This window comes from Vombatus ursinus, unplaced genomic scaffold, assembly GCF_900497805.2.
Source record: "Vombatus ursinus unplaced genomic scaffold, bare-nosed wombat genome assembly UNPS02014768.1, whole genome shotgun sequence".
NCBI lineage: Eukaryota > Metazoa > Chordata > Mammalia > Diprotodontia > Vombatidae > Vombatus > Vombatus ursinus.
In genome coordinates this window covers 35387037-35398429 of record NW_020954546.1, presented here as the reverse complement: position 1 = coordinate 35398429, position 11393 = coordinate 35387037, and the positions used below count along the sequence as shown (strand labels likewise).

At 43.0% G+C, this 11393-nt stretch overlaps 2 protein-coding genes across 4 annotated transcripts in view; one reads left to right on the top strand and one right to left on the bottom strand.

Annotated features, from left to right (window-relative positions):
- The window catches only part of LOC114043082 (CDC42 small effector protein 1), a 9196-nt gene extending 4689 nt beyond the window's left edge, over positions 1 to 4507 (bottom strand). Inside the window, exon 1 of the mRNA XM_027861999.1 lies at positions 4399 to 4507. The gene's annotated coding sequence lies outside the window, so the exon portion shown is untranslated. The remainder of the gene's footprint in view (positions 1 to 4398) is intronic.
- LOC114043081 (protein AF1q-like) lies at positions 2344 to 11033 on the top strand. 3 transcript variants are annotated; one of them, XM_027861998.1, is made up of 3 exons: positions 2344 to 2699; positions 5489 to 5544; positions 9661 to 11033. In XM_027861998.1, exon 3 carries the CDS (start codon positions 9667 to 9669, stop codon positions 9940 to 9942), a length of 276 nt encoding a protein of 91 aa, XP_027717799.1. In that variant the 5' UTR covers positions 2344 to 2699; positions 5489 to 5544; positions 9661 to 9666; the 3' UTR covers positions 9943 to 11033. The 3 variants fall into 3 exon arrangements, with proteins under 3 accessions (XP_027717799.1, XP_027717797.1, XP_027717798.1); XM_027861996.1 differs by lacking the exon at positions 2344 to 2699 and adding an exon at positions 4625 to 4782; XM_027861997.1 differs by lacking the exon at positions 2344 to 2699 and adding an exon at positions 4861 to 4944.
- The last annotated feature ends 360 nt before the right edge of the window (positions 11034 to 11393 follow it).

Here is an 11393-nt window from a genome sequence, read left to right as displayed (position 1 = left end):
TAACCTATCTTTCCTGCTTTATCTCATACTACTCTTTTTTTTTTTTTTTTGCATTCTATACTCCAGTGCAACACAGGCCTATTAATTAGCTGTTGTCCGGTCTTATTATGTATCTTTTCATTTTCCTACATTAGGGTAGGACAACCCCCATTCTTAGAACTTACTCCTTTCTCATCTGTGCCTGGTGAAATCTTTCTCTTCAGCGCCTGACTCAAGTGACACAACCTCCATGAAATCTCTGATTCCTTCAGATAAACGTAATCACTCCCTATTTAGACTTTCTTAGAGCACTTTGTCCAGAGATTCCCCTGCCCCACCATATTCTACCTTGTATCATACTAACTTATCATGTTCGTGCTCTATCCCCCACCCCCAATTAAATTTTAAACTCCTTGAGGGAAGACAATTATATGGTTTGTCTTTGTATTCCAGAGCCTAGCACAATGCCTTGAACATAGTTGGTACAATAAATGTTCGATAAATTGAAATGATTTCCTCCCTCTTTTCCCCAGGGAAACTTTGGCATAATTCTTCCATTACCTGACCTTGAAAAATAGAGTCAAGGATGTGTGTGTGTATGTATCTACTTTTTGTATCTGTGTTCTATGCCTGTTTGTATGCACTTTGGATGACCATGTTTTGCTGTCTCGATGGTATGTAGATATCTGTCTGTTATATGTATGCTGGCTATGTGTGTCCCCAGGGTGAGGTTTGAAGGTTTCAAGCTCAGTCTCTCCATCCCTTTTTGTGTAATGCTCTATTCTGCATCATTCTCCACAAGACCCCTGCCTCTCTCCAGTCTTGACCCACTCTGCTCCTCTCCACAACCACCCTCAGCTGCATCATCAGTCAAGCACCCTCAACAATCAAATGCTTAACACCTGACTAAAAGACACATCCATTGCTATTTAAAGTGCTTAATGATCTTCAGTATCTGTAATATCAGAACGTTTCAGTTCAACATCTGTTACAATTCATTTATTCAATACGAACTTACTAAGTGTCTACTAGATGCCAAGCACTATGCTAGGCACCAGTGACACAAAGATGGAAAAATAACAGTACTTACCCTCAAGTAATTACAATCTATTAGGTATGACACAAAATACAGTATGACTATATCTCTACTGACCTCCAGAAGCTTCAGCGTCTCCCTGTTGCCTCTAGAACAAAGATGAACTCTTGTTTGGCATTTAAAGCCCTTTCCAATCTGACTTCCACATATCTTTTGAGACCCATTCCATATTACCCCCTTTCCTAGATTCCACAATCCAGTCAAATTGGCCTCCTTGGAACATGTTTTCTGTATACTATATTCCATCTCCTGTCTCAATCTCTGTCTTCCCCTTCTCCTCTTGAAATTCTAAGTCTGTCTGTTACATGAGGATTTTCTTGGTTTTCTTTGTTGTTGGTCTATACTCAAGCCTTGTATAAGGCTTTGCATGTATTTTGCATTTACTTATATGTGATACGTTGTTTTCCCTCAGTAGAGTGCACACTCCTCAAAGGCATTTTTCTCTTTATATACCTCCTATACTTAGCAGTGTTTGGCACATAGGCAATTACTAAATTCTTACTGAATTAAATTGAGTAAGAGCAAAGGACAGATAATATTCACATTAATATACTGAATGAGGGTTTGACAAAGTGCTTTCCTCAAAGTAGCCCTGTGAGATACAGAATACAAGTATTATTATCTCCCTTTTTCTTAGCAGAGAAGGGAAGTTTGAGTGGACCAGGAAAGGTTTGATGGAGGAAGGAGGGGCCTTCCAGGGAGAGCATTTCAAATGGAGGAGATGAGGAGGAGGGAGGGCACTCTTAGCATAAGGAATGACCTGAGTGATGATGGCACAGAGGCAGGAGATGTCACATCTCATTTTTCTCAAGTCATTACTCTAATCTGGATCCAAGAAGGAAGGTGAGCCTCTATATTCCAAATTAAGTCCATTTTATGCATGTATTCATCAAAATATGTATTGCCAATTATTTTAATTAAATAAACATTTATTAGGGACCTACTAGGCCCAAGGTGTCCTGCCATACAATTAGCATTAGAATTTCAGATACCCAAGGTAAGCAGCATTGGATTTGGAAGCTGGTAGAAACCAAGGTAAGAATCCTGATTTTCACGCTTACTAGCTGTGTAAACATGAGCAAATCACTCAATCTCATGAAGCTAATCTCCTGATCTGTAAACTGGAAATAATAATATATGTACTACCTATTTTTACAAGGTTACAAGAAAAGAACTTTTTAACCTTAAAGCTTATATGTGAGTATTTCATTTATTATACCAAGGGACTTCCCTCCCCCTTAGCCTGGCTCTTGGATGCCCCCCTATTGAGAACTCGAGATTTTAACAGCAGTGAGATGGGAACACAAACATATAGGAAACTGAGTGAAGACACAAAGGAGAAGAGAACAGTAGCTGGGGTTTCCTCTCCTATTGCTGAAGAAGGACCAGACAAAGGACGTAAGCTAGGACAGACAAACATGGGTTTGGGGATGGGGGGGAGGGGAACTTGTGGTCTGCTGGGCAGTCAGTCATAGGATTTGTCTCAGTGGTAACAGTGGGTGGAAGAAGTCAAGGGGGAAATGGAGAAAACAATGAAGAATCGAAGGAAACTCCCCCCCCCCCCCCCCCATCGAAGGCAGGCTATGTTAAGACTGGACTCTCCCGGGAAGCTGAGTGGACAGAGGTAAAGAAGGGGGTGGTGGCGGAGGGAACAAGGATCCTTCTGTTCCTTCTTCCAGGGACCTGGCCAGAGCTCGGGGGAGGGAAAGTGGGGACTTGGCACCAACGGACAAATGATGCTAAGTGACCAGGAAATTCCGTTCTTCAAGACTTTAGAATCTTTAAGCTACTGAGGTTCAAAGCAGACACTTCATGACCCTACCTCTCCCCGCCCCTGTCCCCACCCCCCCTCCAGCCCAGGTGGCCATCTTGTATAGAAGTGGGGATCTGGGGAGGTCAGGCCCGGGTGACTGTGGTGGGGGGAAGGGGAACAACATCAGAGCAGAAAAGGAAGCAGGCAGTCTGCGAGAGCTACGGCAGCTAGCAAAGGGTGGGCCTCTGGAGAGAATGGAGCCCAAGGCTGGAGAGCTCCAGAGGCAGAGTCTCTAGCCTTTCCCATCCATATAGAGGGAGGGGGGAGTGGCTGAGAATCCAGCAAGAAGGATGGGGGTTTGATTCTAGGAGGGGACTTCCAGATAGTCAAGGAGACCTCCAACTCTTCATTTGTTGAAAAAGAGAAACGGAGAAGCAAGACAACCTCCTCTGCCCAAGGTCACAGGGCATAAATAAAATCATTCTCTCCCTCATGTGAAAAGAAAAAGCTGTGGCAGCCTAGCCAACTTATATCCTAGGAATTCAAGACCCAAGGTGATCTCGCCCTCTGGTCTCCCAAACCCAAGATTCACTGCCCGGGCTTGATGGGGTTGAGATTTTATGGGAAAAGAAACCTAGAGGGAGGCAGGAGGTACTCTGTTCCCTGATCCTACACTGGCCCCAAACCGGTTTTCCCGGTCCCACAGCCTCTCAGCACCCGGCCTCCGGCTTGCTCCCGCTGCCTGACAAGCCTTCACAAGAAGCAGCTGGAGAGAAAGAGAAAGGAAAAGGGGGGGAGAGAAAGGGGAAGCTCTGACTCTGAGTACAACACCTCTACCTCTTCCTGGAAGGGTTCTAGGATAAGAAGGGGGTGAAGGACCAAGTACGGGGGACAGGACCCCAGGTGAATTTCAGTCAAGTGACAGGCTCAAGCAAGATCTAGCCCACCCCCAATCGCACCTAGTTTGGGGGTTGGTGGCAGCACTGTACCCCACCCCAGGCCTCCTGGAGGGATCCCCCAATAAACAGAATCCTGATGCTCCCCTGAGCTCCATTCCTGACCCATAGCCCCAGCATTCCCAGAAGCCCTTCTCAGGGAGGGACATGCTCTTTTCTGTAAGCCTCTCACTGGCCTGTGGCTTGAAACTTGTAGGCGGAAGTCCACCATCCTCCTCCTTAGCGGCTGCTCCCCTTTACCTTACTTAGACTTCATCCAAGCTTCCCCCACCCAAGTCCCAGATCTAAATCTCCCACACCGGAATCCCAGACTTAGTTGGGCTGGGGGGAGTTCCTCCCCACCCCCACTTCTTCAACCCTTGACTCCCCACTCTCCCCTGCTCTGGTATTTTGGTTGCTCTAACTGTAAGGAACCAACTAGACCTAGGTTTGGAGAGTTCTTGGGGGGAGCCAAGTAAACGGGGGGGGGGGTTTCCTCCTCCCCCAAACCTCTGCCACCTCGAATCCAGCCAGTCTCAGACTCTTTCCCACCAGCATCCGGTGGCCCTCCTCCCCACCCCTCCCGCCACAGAGTGGACAAAAGACCAGAGATGTCCAAATCCCGACTCTCTGACCTGCCTTTCCTGGGGATTGAAATGTTTGGTGGTGATATTGAGGGGCTTCTTGGCTCCAGGTCTGGGTCCTCCCGTCAGGGACTTCAAGGTTTTCTCTTCTAGGCGGTGTGGGGGAACTGAGGGCGGGCCTGGAGAGAGGTGGGGCTGGCTGATGGCGGAAACGGTAGCAACTCGATTACGAAATCCGCCTTTCTACAGGCAGGCCCGCAGCTCCCACTCTGGACAGATTGGGGAATGCATGGCTGAGAGACGAGGGGGCAGTTCTGGGTACCAGCCCACCCAGCTGTGCAAAACCAGGAGGGCTGGAGAGCCCAGGTGGGCCTGCTTCTTCACCCTCCCGGCAGAGGGAGGGGGAGGAGCGAGTGGTGATCTCCTGAGTCACACGTAGGTATTTGTTCTTCACTGAAGGTCAAAAGGAACATTTCTGCCTTTTCTGCAAGCAGATTAAACATTACTGACATTAGAGACTTCATGGATCACAGACCTACCTATTCCCTCTGTGTCTCCTCTCCAAGCCTCTTCTGTGCCCTTCGATAAGAGGAATAGGTATAGGTTTCTTTTTGGATGGTCCTCCCAACTTGGGTTTGTGTGAGAAGGGGATTCTGAGAGATGACAATGTTGAAAAAGAGTCACGGATTTCTCTAATTCTCAAAGTGATTTCAAAGTCTGGGTTACTTGAAGTTGGGGGAGGGAGGAATACCCCTTTTACCCTCTACTCTTGCTGCAATGTAGACATTTTAACTCATAAACCTAAAAATAAATCAAAGAATGAGAAACTGGTTACTCATGCACTACTAGCAGATATCTGGGAGAAATGGGAGTTAATTAACATATTGTGACTGGACCTCCAGCAGGCCTATCTTCTTTCTTCCCCTAGAGAGGATAGGCCCTAGAATCATTGAGAATTAGCAGAGTCACAGACCCAGGCAAGGAGGGGGAGGGGAGCGGGGGAGTCCTTCCGCCCCTTTAGGAGGGGCTGCATTGCAGGGGGAGACCGAATAGACAGTGAGACAGACTCACAGTCAGAGAGAGAAAGGCGTGAAAGCAAGGCAGACAAAGCTTCAACCGCAACCTTCTCTTTATCCATCAGCCCCAAGCCTCCTGAAGCCTGACACATCCGTGGAATCCACAAACTACTGGTGATTGGTAAGCTGAGCTAAGGGAGAAAGGTAGTTAGGACTAACAGAGAGGCAGCTTGTTTTGCAGGGATGGACCATGGGTTGGACAGGAGATTCACCGGGAGGGCGGAAAAGGCAAAAAAAAAAAAAAAAAAAAAGGGAGCTCTAAATAATAGGTGGTCAGTTGAAAGAATTGATCTATCATATTTATTCATGTATTTATTTTCACATCTATTTGCATATCTCTAGCTATAGATAGATATATTTACCTACATATTTAATAACTTTTCCAAATCTTATTTCTGGCTATTTGTGTGTGTGTGTGTATATATACTCTTATAATTTATCTTAAATATGTAATAATATATGTGTTGATATATTTATCTTTCAATCTATTGATAAATCTTTATTATTACTCGTCTATCTTCCTCAAAAAAAAAATCCTTTTAGTATTTCTCCGATGTGTCTACCCATTCCATGAAAACAGTGTTCACCCTAGGAAGGATTTAAAGAAGGAGGTGTGTAGGAATAGCTCGCGGTCCTCTGGACATCAGTCTTCCCTTGTCCTAACCTTTCTCTATACAGAAGAGGCAGAAGTAGGGAAGGTGAGGCCTTCTGTGGTAGGGAGCTGTCCTACAAAATCATTTGAATTCAATGCAGTATACAAGAGCAGGGAAGGGGAGTCAGTTTCTGGGGAACTGTATGTTCGCAGATTAAAGGTCGGGAAGATCCAGGGAAAAGGATTGGGGACAGGATGGCATATTTATAATAGAAGGGTTCCCATTACTTTTCCTCCATGAGTAACATCATGACATAGACCCTGTGAAGTGAATGAAGTAGGATACACATAACATCTTAAGAAGGTTTGATGAGAACAAGTCTTTGTGTGGCTGTGAATGGGTGTGTCTCTGTCTCTGTATTTCTATATTCCTATATATCCTCTCTCCCTATATCTGATAATCTCTGCCTGCATCAACATGTGAAATTATCCAGATAATTGAGGGCAAGATATGTTTTTGCTTGAAATTCTAGATAACTGAAAATGAAGGCTATAGCTTCTGTCGTAGCAGTGCTTAGGGTACAAGGGTGTTTGGTGGAGTAAGGAAAGGCTTTTACCACATTTTGTTTAGAATTTCGGATGGAATTAAAATGTATACCATTGTTATGTAAAATGTATGCCATTGTTATCAAGGGCATTTTAAGCATCAGTCATTCAGATAAATTTTATATGTAGACCTAATTTTTTTCTCTGTTGTAAATTACTACCTATTTATTTAGATCTTTGTATGTGTCTCTATCTATCTCTGTATGAGCTTCTGGGTTAATGACATATCTAGATCTAGATCCTAAGCAAATATTTTTAAAAAGATGTTTTGCCTGACAATTGCAAAAAAAAAATTAGATTTCCTGCTCTGCCTACTATGTAAGGACTATTCAGTCAGCCTTTTACATCAGAGGAATGGAAAATGGAGGCAGCTCTTAGGATCTATTTCTCGTTCTTTATGATCTTTTACATTTTCCCCATGTATACAGGATATTTTAACACTCAGAAAAATAAGTCTAGTTAAGTAGATAGTTCTTGCACATTTAGAGGATATAACTAGGGTTTGTAAGTAGAGAGTTTGTATTATCTTGTAAGTCTGATCAATAAGTATTAAGAAGCCTATTAGCTTAGTACTGTATTAGGTTTTTTAGGAGATATAAGAGAAGTATAAATTATCAATCCTGTCTTCAAGGAAGCATTGTAATACAACACTTGGAAAATATGTACTGCAGGTAAGGCTATTTGCTAAACCTGGTACTACTGTTTTGCTTTCTGGATTTATTTCTTGGGACCTCTTAGCCCCAAGCCTTTGCAGGGTTAAATATATGAAAAGTGTATCTTTTGGCACATGTACATATATTTTTCGCAAATATTTTTGAGGTGGAGCAGAGCTGAATATCCCAGGATGATGACCTCACCTTTCCCACATACTTCCCCCATGCTATGCCAGCTCTCCCTGCCTCACCCTCCCTTTCTTCTAAGCAACTTCCATGCTGACTAATGCTCAGCTTGTAGGGTTTATTTTAGAGTTCATGCCTAGTTAAAAAGAGAAAGAGCAACAAGGATCAGTTAACATTTAAAAATCCCTTCCAGCCTTCTTATGCCAAAGACTTCCATAGCCCTATTCGAGCAAAGGAAAACTCTTTAAGACTCCAGGACAGAAATTTCACATTATTCAGGAAATGTTTTTTCCATTATTTAAGACAGAGGCAAAGACTTACAGGTCCAGAGTGGTGATGGGAACTATTGCAGGGAATTATTTTCTACAGCCTCGAAGGCATTTCTTCTCAGGGATGGGGTTGTCTTCTTGTCCCTTCTGGACATTCTAGGCAATACCTGACACCTCCACTTCAATCTCTCTTTGGTTGCCAGGATTGTACAAAGATAGAGTGGTTTGTTCTGCTTGGCAGCAGTGTGTGGGTGGGATGAGTCTGGTTAGGGAGAAGAGTGATGGGAATTCAATCAGCTTGGAGAAAACTCCATTTAATAACTGAATCTTCTACCCAGGATTTCTAGTCATTTGCCTTTACTGCCCTTAACTATTAACTGAAATAAGGGCAAAAGAAATAACAAGGATCAGCTTTTGTGTAGCGGAGGGCAAAGCTGGAAAACTGGACCAGGTATTTAAGACATCACTGTGGCCTGACAGATTTGGGGTATTAATCTACATGTGTACCTTGAAAGTGAAAAGTCAGTTGATATCATTGACTAACCTTTGTGTGCTGAACTCCGTACAACTGTTAGAAGAAAATAGAGAGGTTTGTATCTTGCTCTTAGAAAAAGTCAGAGCTAAATGGAGATATATATTTTTAATAAACACTTTAAAAGACATGAGGCCTATGAAATGCAACTAATTTTATATATTACATTCTACATATATAATATAGAAGGAATTCTCTATATTTTACATGTATAATATGGAACTAATTCTATGTATTATATTCTACATACATAATATAGAACTAATTCTAGTCTATAATAGTGCTATATTCTTATAGCACTCTATACGTGGGTTCTGGGGAAATGCTGGAAGGATAGGTATGGAGCCAATCAAAGTTAATTAAAGAAGGCCTCCAGAAGGAGTTGATTCTATCATAGGATTTAGAAGGAAAGAAGGAGCAAAGAGAATGGTAGAGAGGTGGAGGGAAACCTTTTAAAGACAGGGTATAATCTGTTAAAAAAATAAAACCTCAGAGGTAGAAAATAAAGGTTTATTTGCCTGTAGTAGTAAATCCAAACCATCCTCATTCATTGAATACTTATGTGCCTAGCATTGGATAGGGAAAGATTCTAAAACCTGGTTCCTACCTTCAAGGATCTTATAATCTAGTTGGGGGGAAATTAACCTGTGAAACAATTAGAGAATAATAAATTACAAAATGGTATGTGTTGTACACCATAAATACAACAAGAGTACACAGAAGAATGCAGCATGGGGTGACATCTTCACGGATTCTAGTACCCTCTTAGAAGAGTAGGACAGGTGTAGAATATCTTGCACTTTTAACTGTGTGGAATGTTACACACTCTAATAGTAGAGATCACTGTAGTAGAAAGTCTTGCTTAACTTTTTTGGATTTTTATTATCAAATGAGATACTATATGTAAAGTGCTATTATTAAGTGCTTTGCAAACCTTAAAGCACTACATAAATCTTAGCTATAATATAAAGGATGGCACCATGGGAAAAGTGAGAATTACTGGGAAGTATAGAAAATCTTTCAAAGGTTTCTGTTTAAAAGAAAACAGAATACAGATAAGCAGATAGTTACTTGTGAGCAAAAGTTCAAGGCAAGGAATGTGAGGAATGATGGTGACAACAATCTGTCAGCAGTGAAGAGTGTGGATAGAGAGAGGGACCAGATTGCAGAGTTGAGTTGATGATGCTAGAGGGAACCATTCTAAGACGGTTCACTAAGAACAGACAGCAGTGAAAGGCAAAGGATGAAAGGGGGAGGATTATTGAAGTCCTCTGATTGGATGGGTGGAGCACAGGAGCTGTTACTGCACGTTTCTGAGCAGGGGAGGTACAGGAAAACAGGCCAGAAACATCACGGGGACTCTTTGCAGTGTGTATACTAATTGGTGATTCCTTCCCAGGGAGTCATGAGGGACCCTGTGAGCAGCCAGTACAGCTCTTTCCTTTTCTGGAGGATGCCCATTCCTGAACTGGACCTGTCCGAGTTGGAGGGCCTGGGTCTGCTGGACGTGTCCACTTATAAGACCCGAGGCAACAACAGTGGGAAAATGTCTGAGGAGGAGCCAAGCAAAGCTGGGCAGAAGAACTGTCCTGAAGGCGATGCCCTACTTGAGTACAGCACCTTCAACTTCTGGAGAGCCCCTATTGCCAGCATCCACTCCTTTGAGTTGGACTTGATTTAAGGCTAACACCTCTCTATCACCATTTCTGTATTTTCTTTTTCTTTGGCCCCTTCCTCCCTATCTACACTTCTTTTTAGCCCTGCTTTCCCCCCTTCATTGTGTTGAGGTGGTGCTAAAAGAATCTGCCATGGAATAGCTATTTATTTATTGTTATTTATTTCCCTCTATATTGTATCCCCACAGGCACCCCTCCTTCTCTACCAAGTCCTTCAAATCACTTCAGAAGAGGTATGGTTCTTCAAAAAAAAAGGTCCTAGGTATCCAAATTCCTTTCTCTCCTGAGACTAGCTTTAGAAAACAAGTCTGACTGGGCGGCAGGCACAAACCAACCTGCCTCAAAGAGGAGCAGTACAGTAGTGAGAGGTGTGGTAAATTGATTCTTGACCCCATTGTTACCAGCTTTACAGTTTACCAGCCTTTCCATCTCTACCCCTAGGTCAGTTAGCATGGGTGGCTTTCTCACTAATTGAAAATTCTGGGATTTTTATTTGGGATTGTCTGCTATAAAAAGGTAAAGCCTGTTCCAAACAATAAAGTAACCAAGCGTCTTTCCAGACCCAGAAGTAAGGGATGAAGACTTAAGCCCTGAGGCAACATGTTGGAAAAATGGAGCCAAGTGAAAATACTTAAGCAAATTCTGAAATAATTGAAGCCTTTCCCTCTCTTCTATGGAGTTATTTTCTTTCCTCCTCAAGACTTCTCTCTTCCTCAGCTTTGTTCTTAACTGAAGAACATGGGTAGGGATACAGAAAGTTCACTAAGAAAAAAAAACACTTAAATCTCAAACTTTAACATGTTATTTTGCTGTTTATGACAGTCCCACATTGTTGGGAGCAGGTCCTTAAGCCTGTTCTTAGCTCCATCATGTAACCTACAGTCTCAAAGGACCTCAGCTTCAACCCCTTTAGAAATTACCAGCCCAGCAGTCTCTAATGGTTCAGGTACCTTGAGGGCATGAAATAAGATGATCAATACCTTCTTCACATCCTGACACTTTACCACACTATCTTTGAGAGTTCTCCAGTCTTTCCCCGTTATTGCTGCCCATTTGTGCTGACAATTCCTCACCCTCATCTAATAAAGCTGTTTAATCCCGCGCCTGAATTTCATGTTACCGTCTCTTTGTTCACAGGGAAGCAGCAGTGTTTTAGGATTTTGTTTCCTAATTAATTGTACAGCTTTATTCATTTCAGCCTATCTCTTTGGGGGAGGTGGGGCTGGGTACAAAGAAATGAACACCCTTTTACCAAAACAGGTGGAGGTCCAAGTATATGATGAAGGAAATGATGAAAACTCGAGTTCAGAGAATATGGTTTGCTCCAATTTTATGTGCCTCTCTTCCACTAGTTTGCTCTGAACCTAGCACGTTCCCCAGCAACTGAGAGGCTTAGGTGCAAAGGCTTCTTCTGAGCAGACATACAGCAAAAGGGATGTTAGAGGTCATTTACAGA